This window comes from Cynocephalus volans, chromosome 9, assembly GCF_027409185.1.
Source record: "Cynocephalus volans isolate mCynVol1 chromosome 9, mCynVol1.pri, whole genome shotgun sequence".
Taxonomy (NCBI): Eukaryota; Metazoa; Chordata; class Mammalia; order Dermoptera; family Cynocephalidae; genus Cynocephalus; species Cynocephalus volans.
This window is the reverse complement of record NC_084468.1, coordinates 60201275-60217136: the sequence shown is the minus strand read 5'-3', so window position 1 is coordinate 60217136 and position 15862 is coordinate 60201275. Positions and strand designations below refer to the sequence as shown.

Genomic DNA, 15862 nt, shown 5'->3' with positions numbered 1-15862 from the left:
GGATGAACTGCCATGGTCTAGGTTATAAGTTTAAATCAGATTAAATTCTACCTTTTAGGTGAATGGAGCAAGAGTATCACCTCAGTCTGTTTTAGTAATTGCTCTTATCGATGTCATTTTCCACTCTCAGACATACCAAAATTAAACCTAATCGCTAGCTGTGAATATACACACTTGAGGACAAGTAGTATGATTTATAATTCTTTGATTCCACTGTATGTTTTAGATGACCAAAAATCTGCTTATTGAAAATTAAATTTGCAGTGCTTTGGGGAGAGGGGTCATGAGGTGGTTTTGAGGAGATCAGAATTTGTCCTCATGTTTCTGGGTGTCCCCTCCCTTAACCACAGTGATTCCAAGAAAGTCCCAGACCTAGAGTATCATGTAGGTGTCCTGGGCCATGTAGTTTCTGAAAAAGTCCAACTTTCTTCCATTAAAAAAAAAAAAAAAAGAGTCAGTTTTCAAAATGCATTTTAATATACATATTTTCTAGGTCTGAGGTGGCATTTGTTATATTTCAAAGACAAGTTTATCCATTTCATCATTCTTTTTCAGAAGTCAGTCTTCTCTAGGTAGAATATATTTTTTGAAATTTGGAGAAAGTTTTCAGGTAAACTAAAAATTAATTTCTTCTGAGACTATCCCATGTGTCTCAATCTATTTCATAATATGATCATTGAAAAGATTCATGTTTCACCAAGTTTGAAACAGCTTATTGAATTCCTGGAAGAAAATAAAAGACCTTTGAAATGTAAGTAAAAACATTTTAAACATACTTACTTGTGACCAAAATTTCTTTTCCAGGAATAAGAGCATCAATTTCAAATCATTTTTCATTTCTAAGGATATTTGATTCTAGACATTCCCACATGTTAAATAGTAATCTTTGCTTGTTGATGCTAGAAAGGCTTATTTTTGCAGCATTACTCAAGTTTGAATGGCAAACGGGTTTATCTTTTCTGCTAAGTCCAGTCTATTACTAGTGGCTGCTTGCAATATTACATTAGGAAAGTTCTGAAGTTCATCCACCATCAGTGAGTGGAAAGAGGATCATGATGAACTGAAATGTCTGCTATGGCCGTGTGTGTGTGTGTGTGTGTGTGTGTGTGTGTGTGTGTGTGTGTGTGTGTGTGTGTGTGTGTGTGTGTGTGTGTGTGAAGACAGGACGGAGAGAAGCACAGTCTGCTTCCAAATATTTTCAGCTCTGACCTAAGACAGAAGATACCTTATGCCAGCAATTAAATGTCTTCTTTCAGTGTTAATACCATAGGGTTGGTGGCCCAGTAACAATATTCCCTCATGTTGCTGGAATCAACTATGAGTTAGTAAATGAGCTCCCTGATTTTATTAAGGTCTGCATTTGTCAAGGCAAGACAAAGCACTCTTCTTTTCCTTTCTGCAGATAACTTTCATGGCCAACCTGGGAGAATTTACCATTTGGTGATTCTGTGGTGGTTTCCTCTGTAGTATGCAAGCCCCTTTGAATGCCTGCAGGGGTGGTAACTTCAAAGTCATCATCTGTGCCTCTGGGAGTTGGGAGGGTTCTCTGGAAGGCAGGATTTGCTCCTGCTTGTCCTGCAGAAGGGATTCTAGCCTGGACATCTGGATTGGCTCCTGCCTGACTGGAAGGCAGGAGGTCTCCCGGGTATAAGGGATGGAGGATTAGGCCTGTGAAGATTTGTGGGGCCACTGGCTAGAATGTGGGAGGCAAACAGAAAACAAAAGCAACACATTTTACTGTTAGTCAGCCAGCTTTTTTTTTTTAAGGGTAGCAAGTTTGGGTAGGAATGACAGGATGGAGAAGGTCAAGGCAGAGAAAACAGCAAAGATCTGGCATTCCTCAGAGGAGTGCCTCCCATCCTGGAGCCAAGTCTAGTGCTGGTTTCACTATTGTGATTCCTGGCTATGCTCCGTTTCCCTCAGAAAGGGAAAGGCAGAAACAAACCAATCGCGGGAAAAGGAATAATGCGTGATTTGTTTTTTTTAAGTGCATCTGGAGGTCGAACTAGGGCAGAAAATCTACACAATTATGATGAGCTATATCTCTGTTACCGACATAAAATATGATCTTTCTTTTGCCCCCCCCAAAAAAGTAATTTAGGAGACTAAAATTTAATGAAAAAGTAACTGAGTCAAGTACATTAATCAATCCACAATTTCATAGCTTGCATCCTTTCAAATTTCTTTTGATGTATTTTTCAAAAGCATTGGAATATTTAGTCAGAAATATTTCTTTTGGCAATTCAACCACTTGCGTGTTCCTTGAGGTTACTTAAGGAACTACTCTCTATCGGAGTTTTCCATTGTTAGAAGGATTCTGATTGAACAGATATGGGGTAGGACCCAGATCTGCACTTTTTAATTTTCAATGTATTTGTTATTTTTTTCCTCATGTCAGATGGGTATCATGCTGGCGTGGTGACAAGGTTTCAGCGAGGCACGTCACCCACAACAGGTGAAAACCCAGTCATCATGCTAATGAATCACAAAAGGATCACAATCTGCAGTTTTAACCAGCTCTTGAAGTCATCTTGATTTAGTGGGCTGGGACTGAAGTTTGGGAAACACTGTCTTGGATTTAAGAGATACTGAAACCAGAATTAGACTTTTGCTGGATGAGAGATGGGAGTAAAGAATAGAAGTTTTCAAATTGAGGGTTGTGACATCCTCAGTTTTGAAATAAAAAAGGTGGTGGCAACCATCATTAAAAAATAAGAGTAGACTACAAGTTACCAAAGTGCATTTCATGTAGTAAGGGTGAGTATTGTTTCATGAAACGTGTATGTGGGGGTGTGTGTGCGTGTGTTGAGCTGCATGAAAAATGTAGTTGTTACTGTGAGTTGTACTAAAAAATGTTTGAAAACCACTAGTACAGCACATAGAAAAATGGCTTTGGATCTGAATCTTCTCTCTTTTTTTTTTTTTCTTTTTTTTGTCTTTGGACCTAAATTACTTATTTAAGCTCTCTGAGTCTCCGTTTTTTGTTTTGTTTTTTTTTAAATCTGTAAATCTGGGTAAAAAAATCTCCACTTTGTAATTTGGTGAGGGTTGAAGACAATGCACGTAAAGGATTTGCTAGAATTCTTGTGATAAACAAGGGCCTCAATAACTGGTAGATGTGGATATTAGTGTATCAATGTTGGCAAAACAGGTACTAACCACACTACTTTATTATTTATGGATAGTATAGCAAATCTCTACCTTTTTCATGGCAGAAAAACTGTCTAAAAATGGTGTTCCCTGATGTTGCCTCAAGTCCTTACTTTTTTTGTCATGTTTAAATATCAAGCCATTTTAATTAATTCAAGTCATTTTCTCTAAAAAATGACCTATGGAGGAATGCATAGAGGTGTCTGGTAGTGGTAATATGAACTTCATTTAGATTCACCTTTCCAGTTTTTCATGTGTATAGGAAAGAGTTCATGCATCACTATCAGATGCTAGAAAAAAATATTTTCCCACCAAAATAAAAAATCCAAGTCAAGTCAAGAAATTTAATCTTTCCTGCAGTAAGTGTCAATATTTACAGTATTCTACATCTTCATGCATTTTAATAGCTTATAATCCTAGGTTTTAATCAATACAAAGTTTAAAAAATGTGCATTTGCCCTCTGCATATAACTGAATCTGACAACAATATATGGAAAATAAAAGCTAAGCCAAATTAATGGAAAAGTAGCTGGAGAAGGATGATGAAATCCCTAGCTAGAGACAGAATAATCTAATGCAAGAACCAATAGCAATGTAGCGTACACCAGATGCAGGGTTTGTGGTCAAAAAAGACTGTATGAGGACAGAAAACATTACGGTAGAAGTGAAAAGAATTTGAAATGTTAGTAATTAAATTTATTTTTTTACCAGTTCCTCTGAGCTTAGGATAGTACCCTGAAAGCAAAATTATAAACATGAGTTACTAGACAAATTTTAATATATTTGAGGAAAGATATGTACAACATAAATTTAAACATTTGAAATACTCTTAAAGATTATAAAAAGATTTTGTATTTTCAATAATATGATAAACTGCCTTTGTGATCTTTATGGCAAAACTCAAGTGAGCATATAATATGGGACTGCTAGCATTCATTATTGAGTAAGGTGAGGTTACCTGCATTTTAAAAGTTATATATATATATTTATTATTAAGAATAGATGCACATTAATGGAAACTTGGAGAATGCAGAAAGCAATAAAGAAAAAAACCAAACAAACCATAATCCCACCATTTAGAATTTGACATTGTCTTCCAGATGTTTTTCATACATTTCTTTTTTACACAATAGAAATCATGTTATTTGTACGATTTTGTGTCTTGCCTTTTCTTTTAGTATTACACAACAATCATTTAACTAAATTATTGACAAATTTTAATAAATGTAATTTTGAATGGTCACACAGTATTTTCTCTTATGTTGCACAGTTTATTTAACCATTATTTTGGTCTTAAATTTAAGGTACAACCAATATTTTTCTCTACTGCAAATGCTATTTTGATGAATATATGTAGATAAAACTTTGCTGTATTCCAGATTATTTCCTTGGGATTTGTTTTACATGTAGAATTAAGACTTGATAGGAATTTTATATTTGATTCTGTTTTCAGAAGTAAAAGCTGTCACCTGATGCTAATATTTGATCTTGGCATTTGGTAATTTTATCAGCGATCTCAAGAATTACTTTCACAAAGATAAACAAGGAGAGAGGAGAGAAAGCATTTGTAGCATTTTCAGGCAAAATACACAGTTAAAAAATAAATATGAGATTAAATAAATTCCAAAGTCATTAATCATTAGGTCAATCTCATTAATTTCTTTTTTTCTTAACAGTTTCGTTTAGAGGATTGATTGGTTGCTTCATCTGTGTGTGACATTTACTAATGGTGTGACTGTAACTGAGTAATGGTAGGTATTCCGTTATTCATCCTCAAACTGGAAATAAAAATATTGAAAGGTTGCTTTGAGATTGGATGAGATAATGCATGTAAAGTACTTAGAATAGTGTCTAGCACATGATAAGTGCTCAATAAGTGTTAGCACTTGTTATTATCAGTGTTCCTACAGTGCACAGTAAGTTGGAAACTTCACAACTATCTGATGAATTGAGGCAAGATTAAATATCTCACATCAAAGTGATTTAAAATAAAGATCATATTAAAAATAATCTTACCTGGGCTCCAAGATGTGCTACAAAAATTGGTAACATCTGAAAAAGAGAGAAAAATTCAATAAAAAAATATATTCAAAGGCAAATTCTGGCAGGTGGCATCGCTTTTGAGACTCCTAAAAGGATACAGTATTTGTTGAACAAATAATTGTTACCAATGTATCATCTGTAATCATAGATAATAGATTCATAGAGCTGGATGAGAATTAAGATTCATCCAATTTGTAAAAGGAAGACTAGACCCAGAGAGATTTAGAAATGATTTCAAGGCATTACATCTAGAAGGTAGAAGTTAGTAAATTCAATGAACAAAAAATAATTTTTTTCTCTAGAAATCTCCAAACCAAAATTATTCCAAGTAAAAATAATGAAAAAATGCATAGATTTATTTTATATGACATTTCAGAAGACACATTAAAACGTATAATGGGTATTATAACATGCAAAGGTTTCATGAAGCATATATATTTAGTCTTTTAATAGTTGCCTGAATGTTTTGCTATTAAAATAGAGCACTAGTGGGAAATTATGGGAGATATTGCTGAATAACACCTGTCATCAGCAGAGCTCTTAGAACTAGGTGAGAAATAGTTCAATGGTCACTGATACCTAGCTAAATGTTATGAATTTATAGCTGAAAAAGATTTGAGTAGGTGTTGGTGTGTTCTAGTACTCTTTAGTACTCTAAGAACTAGCCTACAGTTTGTCAAAGGAAGATAGGGTCTTATCAATTTATTTTTATTTCTATAGAAAATTCATGGTCAGGAAAGTCATCAAAATGAGACTTTTAATAACCAACCCAAAAGATTTGAGAGTCCTATGAAATAGACTCTTAGCCTTATTATTTTCCAAGACAGTTAGTACAGCAATACCCACAATACCAGCAGGTAAAAAGTATGTATATTTATGAAAAAGTCTTACTCTCAATTAGGTTCTTGTCTACCGACAATAAAAGATGATGATGAAAATAACTATAACAATAACTACAACAAAAACCCAACTAGCTTTCAGGGTGGCAATGGGAAAGTAGTTTGGGGAGAAGGGGCACTTAGGATTTGGGAGAAAATGAAACTGAAATTTCTTCTTTAAAGGGAAGTTGGGGTGGAAGGAATAAAAAGATACAAAGAGAAAACTAAAGATGTCTAAAACTGTAATGAAAAGCAACTTAATTGTTCACTAATGTAACAATAAAGAGAAAAATTTTTTCTTAGTTATTGGTAGAGAAATTATTTGATATAATAATAGCTAACACATTGCATGTTTACTATACGGTAGGCATAGTTCTAAGTGTTTTATGTATATTTACTCATTTAATCCTTATAACAGCTTTAGAGGAATAGTGTGGATTGAATGTCTCACCAAACTCATTAATCCCCACTGTAACTGTTAAGAGGGTGGGAAATCCTATTATGGTAATTGAAAGGTGGGGCCTTGAAGAGGTGATAAGATTGCGAGAACCATGCCCTAGTGAATAGATTAGTCCACATGGGTGGTTTAATTGTGGTCACCAGCATGGTTCTTATGGCTTTATAAGGAGAGTGTGTGGGAAGCTCTCTCTCGTTTCCTCTTGACCTGCGACCTCCTTGTACCCGTGGGCTGCCCTGCCATTTTCTGCCATGAGTAGAAGCAGCCTGAGGCCCTCACCAGATGAAGCTGTCCCAGAATTGTGAGCCAAATAAACCTTTTTTCTTTATAAATTACTCATTCTTAGGTATTCTGTTATAGGAAAACAAAAACAGACTAGTACAAGGAAGGTTCTACTTTAATGCCCATTTTAAATTTTGAGGAAAGTAAGCCACAGAGTGTCTAAGTAATTTACACAGGTAGTAAGTGGAGAGCTGGGATTTGACCAGAGGTTGTGTGACTCTAGAGTTCACTCTTAACATTGGCCTTTCTTTGCTAAACGGGAGTCACCAATAGGTCCCCAGGTTTGTGGTAGAGAAAGTAAGCCACTCTGTATAGGGAGAGGCAGGATTGGAGGGATGGGAGCTGACCAGGAGAAGGTCAGGTATGGGGATCCTTGGTGGTAGCATAGCCTAGAGATATTGAAGAATTCCCTCAGAGAAAGGGGATTGGTTTATATTATTGCATGTTGGAAATTGTGCAATGTCAAAACCTCTTTACTGAAACTTTTGTAACATGTTACAGTGCCCACTAATACCTTTGACTCAAGTGGATGCTCGCTGGGGAATATGAAGATGTGCTAAGTTGGCTTCCAGGTTAGAGCAGAGCAACAATAGAGGTTGAAGCTAGGCACTCAGTGTGTGGGTTATACCAGGATCATGTATTAGAGAGATTCTCATTTCTTTTGCACATTTCTTAAGTCTTTTTCAGAGGGTCACTTTTATTACCCAGATCTTTATTACGAAGATATTTTATGTGTCTTAGGACCCAGAAATTTTATGCCTAGCAATTGCTCCAAAGGAAATACTTACTTACAAATACATTAGTTTACCATTATTTATAGAGGCAAAAAGTTCAGGAAAACATACAAATATTCACAATAGGGAACTTAGTACATAATGGCATGGTAAGCAGTCATTAAAAACAATGTTATAAGTGAATATTTCAAAACTTGAAAATAATTCAAAATGTGCTTTATAGAGAAAATCAGGTTACAGAACACTAAATATAGAAATAACATATTTTCTTTTAAGAATGTACTCATATGTATAGAAAAATGACTGAAAGGACATTTCCTAGAATGTTGATAGGGTTTGATTCTGGATGACAGGATTAGGGATGAGATGTATTTTCCCTTTTTGCTTATATGAAGGTACTTCAAAAAGTTCATGAAAAGATTTATATTATCTTTTAATTCTATTTTTCCGTGAACTTTTTGTAGTACCCTCATATGTATTTTCTAAATTCTTTATGATGAGCATATGTTGCTTAGATAATAAGCAATAAACACTTCTACAAAAAAATTAGAACATTATGTGAGGATGATAGGGGTTAAGGTCACATGTTGGGGAAAATGTTATCCACTAACAACTTAGTCTAGCCATACAAGGATTATTGTATTTTTCTCCAGAGCCTGTTAAGCTATTTAGAGAAGTTTCAAGAAGCTAAACATTTGGATTTTGTTCTTTTTAAAATGCAAACCCTGCCAAAAGGGGTGATGCCTTAAGTATGTCATTTATGTCTTCGGGTGAGAAGTTTTTACAGGGTTTCTCCTGAAAACAAGTGATGGTAAGAGGTGAGAAATAATTAGATAGTCCTTGTGGACTTTTGAGGGAGCATGAAAAAAGGGTACAAAAAGGAGAAGATTAGATTTGCTGAAGATAAACTTCATCCACCTCTTAATTTTTCTTTGGGATGATCTTGGTCACCCAGAAAGTCTTCAGTAGAAAACAGAACATGCTGGAGAGAAAATCCTGATACTTCTCACTTTCCTTTTTTACAGCCTTCACTTTTCAGTCTTCCTCGACTCTTCACAGTTTCCTGTTACCCATTACAAATGTATTCTAGAAAGGTTATGGGGCAGCATGTTCAGTTTTCTGGGTATGGTTTCAGCAAGAACCAAATTGCCAAATACTGTTCTGTGTTCAGTAGAAAATCTGTCTGCAAATTATCTAGGTAAAATTTTCGAGAAGCTTGAAAAACTTCTTTCTTTCCTTTAGTCCTCCACCTGAGAGAAAGTGTTCTCCAAATTTAGACTGAACTTGTTGAACCTACTTGTGGTTGCAGATGGTGTTGTACATTCAATGCCCCCAGGGTCAGTGGCAGGGTCTGGGCACCAGGAGTCATCCCTGCAGCAGGATGTAGCTGTGGGGTGACAAAGAAGATTTCCATTTTTTTTTTCAACTTGTACATTCACAAAACTAAAATGTATTTACTAAATGTAAATTATGTTTAAAGGAAGATTTGTTATGTAAACACATAAAATTCTATTGTCTCAGGAATTAGATATAGAGAAGAAATTCAAAGACTTGTTTAGCTTGCTAGTACAACCACAAGGTCCAGGACCAACTTTTCTGATATTAAGTTTTTCTTTGGCATTTAGCCCATTTTCTTTGAGAATTTCTTGATGATTTTATATTTGCTCCCCTCTTTCGGCTATAACAGCAATGGTTCCTGGAATTTTTCTGATGGCTTTTTAATGAAGAAATGAATTCCTTTATAGGCATCTCCATGAAAATTTTGAGGGTCAGAATAAAATATCTAGCCTGGAACATGAACTAATACTATATTTCAATCTGGCCACTGGAAAAAAATTCACTTTAATCAGGAGGGGACCTCACTATTTTTCTCCCCCAAACAGTTAATTATACAGATATTTTATAAGAAGACTGAAGATCTGTCTATCTACTTTGCTCCTGTTGTTGGGATGATGATAGCAGTCATAGTGTTTATGAGGGTGTGTGGAAGTTATAGGGGCATCAAAGAAGGTATGTTGGAGGGATAGGGAGAGGAGCTTGGAGAAGAGGTGAGAGAAACTGGAGAAGTAAAGAATTGGGAATTAGACCAATTCGTTTAGAGACTCTATTACTAAGAAAAGATTTTTATGATGTATTGAAGAGTGTCCAATTCTCTGACTTTTTTTTCTGTCTTCTCTCTTTCAACTTATCTACAATGAATATGCATTTGTGTACATTTGTGGGTATACACACCCATATCTGCATGTATACACATACACATATATATGCATAATGCTAGCCATTATATTTATTTAACAATGAATATTAAAATAATATAAAAGAGTACTTACCAGTTGCAGACTTGACCCCAGTGTGAGCATCTGTGTTAATGGTATCAGACTTAAGGAAGGCAAGACCTGCAGGGTATTGAAATTGATGTGTGAGACAAGAGGTTGTCTGTTTCCACTACTCTGTCAAAAGTGAATAACCTTAACTAATCTATACTCTCGTCAGAGGTGGATTTATCATGAAGGTAAATGAAGGTGAAGCTTTAGGGCCTCTCATTAGCATTGCCCTTTTTCACAAACTTGGGAGGTGCCCTAGCAATCTGTTAAATTTATGGTATTAATCAGCCTAAAAAATTTGTGATTTACTCATTTCTTATCTCATTATAAATGTTCATTTTGGTACCTAATTTTACATACCTAATTTTGTGTTCTTTTTCTTACAGCAGTGCCCTAAATTGTATAAGCTTCTCGATCCTTAAGGAGTGAGATTTGTCCCTGACTTGAGTTTCTATATTGTCCCTGGACTAAAAAGAAGACTTTAGACGTCTGGCTGTACTATTTCACAAAGTCTAGATGTAGATAAGGCAGGGTCCTTTATAGCATAGGAAGCGTTGGAGTGGGAAGAAGGGTAATAGCCAAGACATAATGCAGTTTTCAAAAGTATTTAAATATGCTTCAAAGAAAGTAACTTATCAGCTCATCAGCAACAATGAAACTTAAGAAAACCATCTGCAGTTATTTTTATAGAGCACCTCTGATGCGCTGCTATCTCTGGTAAATCCCACACATGATATGTCAGAGTATCTCAAGGGCATAGACAACCAAGCTTTGTAAATAAGCAAAGCTATTGCTTTTTAAAGTTTGCTAGATGTGGTTGCTAAACCAAATTATTATGCAGACCAAAGGAAAAAGAATGAGGATGATTTGCTTTTCCTATTCAATCTTTTCCAAAAAATGTATTGGTTCTTTTTTCCCCTCTCTCAAATAGAAAGCCTCTTTCTCTCTTGTTTAGTCATGAGGCTCTGTGTAAATATTGATTTTCAATCCATCATTCTTAACATGTTTCCTTTGCTGGTTTGTACATTTTCAAGTCTTTACTTGAATTGTACATTTTCCCTGTTGTATAACTCTTACTTGATTTGTCAGCACCACGCTCTCCCAAGTGAGCCAACCAGCCATCCCTATATAGGGATCCGAACCTGTGGCCTTGGTGTTATCAGCACCGCACTCTCCCGAGTGAGCCACGGGCCGGCCCTAACTCTTACTTGATTTGGTTGCTGTTGGTTGAGCGATGTTGCCTGATTCAGAGCCAGCTTTGTTGGAGGAAGTCCCAAAGCAGGATTGAGCTGCTTCTGTGAAAACAAATATTTGATGAGGCAGGAATATGTGTGAGGTCTTGTATCCCTTTATGTCCAGAAGGTAACAGATTGTCCCAAATGCAAAAATGTCTGTCTTTAAACTCTGTGTGTTTTGGAGTTTTAATCCCTGCAACACTTTATGCATGGAAAGAGATGGAATTGCAGAGTGAAAAAAATGTATCAGAAAGGGTAGGGTTGTGAGGGTGGGGTGGTGGAGAGGGGGGTCAAGGGCACATGGAATTTCTGGTGGTGGTTCCTGGCTCTCATTCTTTTTCTGTAACTGCCTTTCTCTTTTGCCAGGACATGAAATATATAGTCTCTGGGGGCACATTTGCTTTTTCTCAACGATTAAAGGTAAAGCTGTATAATTTTGACAGAATTTTCATGAATCTTCCCAGTTTTGCCTCATGCCTGACATGTTGCTCATTAGTGGAAGTTCAGTTTCTTTCCTCACCAGGATATTTTCCTAGTGTATTGAGAATCAATGAATTTTGGGGTGAAAATGCCCTTCCTATCCATATGGCCTAGTTGTATTACAGAAGCCCAGTAACCTGCCCAACGTGACATGGTGAGTGGCAGAGCCAGTTCTCGGATCCCTGCAAGTAGTCCGAGTCCCTGAAAAAATAAACTATTTCCTTGGCCAGGTTGACCTCAGTCTGCCTTTGCTTCTGGATGTGTCCCAGAGAGTAGTGGCGTATGGCTCTCCAGCCCTGCATCAGCCCTCAGGTCACTTTGGGTTTACCTTGGAGCAGCCACAAACTCTTGGTTTCACTTTGGACTCTTCCCCTTAGTTGTAAGAGGAGAAGTTGTCATTATCTGTCCCTGGAGGTCCCTATCAGCTTTAAGATTATATAGATATAAATTTTGTAAATAAGTCTTTTCATTCCCTAGTCTATTGCTAGCACAACAGCCAGAGTGACCCTTTGAAAACAATAGTCTAACCTTGGCACTCCTCTGCTCAGTGCCTGCACTGACTGCCAGTCTCACTCAGAGTAAAAGCCAGAGACTGTACAATGGCCTACAAGACCCTCATGTTCTCGGTCCCCAGTGCCTCTCTGACCTTATGTACCACTTCATTTCCTCTTGCTCACTCTGCTGTGGCCATCCAGGCTCCTTGCTGTTTCTGGGACAGGTAAAGCCCACTCACGATCTCACCTCCACCTGTTCTCTCTGTCTGCAATGCTCTTCCCCCAGACAGTGGCTCACTCGCTCACCTGCTTCAGGTCTTTACTTGAATTGACCTTCTTATTGAGGCCTACCTTGACCACTCTCTTGAATAGACAAGCTGCCCCATCTCCAGTATTTTCAGTGTGTGCTCCCAAGTTTCTGCCTCCAGCCTGCTTCACCTTTCTTTGCCCTGTGCTCTGTTTTCCACAGCACTCCCCACCTTCTCACATGTTATGTAATCTACTGATTTAAGATGTTCATCATTTACCGTTTGTTTCCTTCCTAAAATGTAAACTTCACAAGCGTATAAATACTGTGTTTTACTCAATGATACATCCCAAACAGATAATCAGTGCCTGGCATACAGTAGACACTCAACAAACAGTTGTTGAAAGAATGAAATCTTGTTTTCTTCCAGGGCATCCACTTCCTGTGACTTTGTCTTATTTCCCTTCTTTCTACTGTTAGTATTTCTACTCAGATTTTGATCTACAGAAAATAATCACTAGGCTGTTGTTACGTGTCCTAATTTGCAGGTGGATTTATTTTTTATGTCTTTATGGTAATTCAATAAATTTGTTTACAAACACTAAAAATTAACTTGTCCATGTGTCCTGATTTTTCATTTGATAAATACTGTTTTTATACCTAATAGACATCGGTGTTACCTCCCCCACCTTCCACACCACTGTCTAGCTGCTCTCACATTATCGGCTATTATTAGTCTGAATTAGCCTAACTCTACTCCTCAGTGCACCTTGCAGGAGAACTGTGCTGCTGGAAAGTTTTGTTTATCTCGAGCTTTTACAAATTGCATGGTAGTTTAAATATACTAGAGAGACTCTATGTCGAAGAACCTTTTGGTAAATTTATTTGGTGAAGTGAAAGATCCATTTGTTTTACCAAAAAAACTAACTACCTACTGTACATTGTTTAGAAGATTAAATTTTCACAGACAACTTCTTTCAAGGAGGACATATACATCTTCAAAGTGAAGAAAGAGGGAGGTTGGTTATTTATTCTTGTTCCATCTCCCTACAAACTCACCCTGTTCATTTCCTTCACAGAACTAATCCAAGTTATTTATAATTTAACATTTTAAATAACTTAAAAAAACTATTTGATTAATATCTACAGTCCTTGTGAACATCATGAGGGAGCATGTCTTTTTTTCTCTCTTATTGTATCTTCAGCAACTAGTGCAATGTCTGGCATACAGGGTTTTCAATAAATACTTGTTGATTGCATGGATGACTACTGAAGCATCAATTGAGCTAGAGGATCGATTAAGAATGGTTTCTTTTGGTTCTGCTATTTCATAGCAAATATCTTGTAATTACATTTTTAATGTCTATACTCAAGCATCTTGAACAGTCAAAGAGAAGTCCACTTAGAGATCCAAACCACCCATCTGTATGTCTACAAAATAATGGTGGACAATTGGAGTAAGCATTGGAGTACTAGTGCTCCTTTCTTTCAGAAGCCTGTTATATGTGAACACATTTTGTGATGAAATGTTCTAAGTCAAAAATGCTGACCACTTTATAATATGCCTTTGGTATCATACAATTTGGCAGCCTTTTAGAGTTTATACAGCTTAGACATTTCATATTCTCAATTAGGAAAACCAAAAAATATAGCTTACCTTTTCAGTCATAATCACATAACTAGTTACCACAAAAATCTTAAATTCTTTTTGGAAAATAAAGTAGTTATTCACTTTGAGTAGATATAATCTAAGGCATTCCTTTGTCCTCTAATTTCTACCCTATTGCTCTGCCAAAATAATTGAAATTCTACCATGATAGAGTGGAGACATTTAAAAATGCAATATATTTAAATATGTGTCAATATCTTATTAGTTTGTTATCTTTTGCCTTGGAAAATAAAAACAGGAAACTAAGAGAATGGGTCACAGAACAGAGCAATTTTGATGGAGGACAGGAAGAGAGATAGGTCTACAGCTAGAGATGCTGCTGAGGCTGGGTGGTACAGAAAATAAACACATAACACTTACTGGTAATGACTGAGTTGATCCCAGAAGACAAAACAGGAGAATCGTAGTCTTCATATTTCAAATTGCTACCTATAACAACAAAACAGTGTTGGTCTTTCACTCTATTTTTTTTCTTTTGAGAGAAGATACTTAAACAAAAAATGGATGCTCTATTTGAAGCACGGCCAATTAATGTTACCTTTGAGTCCACCAGGCAAAATGTATAGATGAAACAGTATTTAAAGTGAAGTTGATTTTTCCAGTTTACTCTGGAGAAAAATTTTACCCTTTGATGACTTATGAGTTTGTAGAAGGAATTTAAACTCAGCTCCAGGAGACTGGCAACTGAGAGACCAATCAGGATTTAGCTGTCTGTGAAATCATTTGTTTTCTTTCATTTTCCAACACTTCATTAGGTGGGTTACTGGCTGCAGACATTATATTACCCAATGTCTACCATTTGAATAGAGGGTATTTCAGGGAGACATGCCTTGTGTAATTAAAAAAAGTGCAGACAATAACAAAATTAAAATTCTTCTTCACCTCCATCTTCTTCCTGAATAATTTCCCAGATGTATCTGTTTTATCATCTAAGTATGAACATACAAATCACGCAGCAAAATATAGGACTCTGTGTATAGTTACAAAAAAGAAATCTCTTGTGTGTATTACTCTGTAACTTACCTTTTTTACCTCACAAATAATGGACAACTTTATGTGTTAGTACACATAGATTTATTTCGTTTATTTAATGGTTATATTACGTTACATTCTTTTTTCTTTTTGGTAGACATTAAATCCATTTCCATTTTGTAATTATAAAAGTGCTTCAGTTTATGATCTCACATATATGGGAGTATTTCTGTAGATGTTTCCTAGATATACCATATTAAAGGATGTATACATTTAAATTTCAATAAATATGGCCAAATGTTCCAGAAATGTTGAATTATTTTTGCTTATTTTCAGGGCTCTGGGCTTTACCTGGAGATTCTGAGATATGCCTCAGAGGGACAGATGGAAGGTAGGATCTGTTGAACAATTTCTGAGACCAAATCAATGATGAATCTGTGTCATACCAGGATTTCACACGGAAGGCCACCTGAAGTTCGGCTTTTCTATTTAATTTTTTAACAGTAAAGTGTCTGTAAATGGAAAATTGACTGAGATGATGAAGCGTTCTCTACAGTTTTTCTCTAACTATTCAATATCTAACAGCTATTCTGTTAGGAATGGGGAACACTGCCTAGGAGGGGAAACACAAAGGTTCACAAGCAACCACATGTGTGGTAAGTGTAGCACAGGTGTGAAGGACAGCGGAAAGGGCAGGGAAGGCTTAACAGGGGAGGCCACCCTTGAGCTGGGGTCTGAAGAATAGAAAGAAACTCACACAGAATGCAAGTATTAGGGCAGCAAACTATTCTGTATGGTACCACAATGGTGAATACATCACATTATGTACTGCTAAACCCCAGCACAGTACAGTACTGTACAGTACGAAGAGGAAACCCTAATATAAAATTAAGTTAA

General features: G+C 36.3%; 1 protein-coding gene and 1 non-coding gene across 2 annotated transcripts; both read right to left on the bottom strand.

Moving 5' to 3' along the window:
- Positions 1-1363: 1363 nt before the first annotated feature.
- AMTN (amelotin) lies at positions 1364-14407 on the bottom strand. Its single transcript, XM_063107448.1, has 7 exons — positions 14354-14407; positions 11077-11160; positions 9875-9940; positions 8842-8931; positions 5167-5202; positions 3859-3885; positions 1364-1693 (listed from the first exon to the last, which is right to left on the bottom strand). The coding sequence occupies exons 1-7, from the start codon at positions 14405-14407 to the stop codon at positions 1364-1366; spliced, it is 687 nt and encodes a 228-aa protein (XP_062963518.1).
- On the bottom strand, positions 2393-2495 carry LOC134386724 (small nucleolar RNA U13). The gene has a single exon (XR_010024545.1). It is a non-coding gene; the product is annotated as a small nucleolar RNA U13 (small nucleolar RNA).
- Positions 14408-15862: the final 1455 nt, after the last annotated feature.

What these genes read in the sequence shown, in the direction of transcription:
- AMTN (XM_063107448.1), bottom strand. Translation starts at nt 14,407, where the DNA reads ATGAAGACTACGATTCTCCTGTTTTGTCTTCTGGGATCAACTCAGTCA. An exon ending in GATCAACTCAGTCATTACCA is followed by an intron (nt 11,161 to 14,353) that starts GTAAGTGTTATG and finishes TTTTCACAGAAG; the next exon opens with CAGCTCAATCCTGCTTTGGG. An exon ending in ACCAACAGCAACCAAATCAA is followed by an intron (nt 9,941 to 11,076) that starts GTAAGAGTTAGG and finishes AATACCCTGCAG; the next exon opens with GTCTTGCCTTCCTTAAGTCT.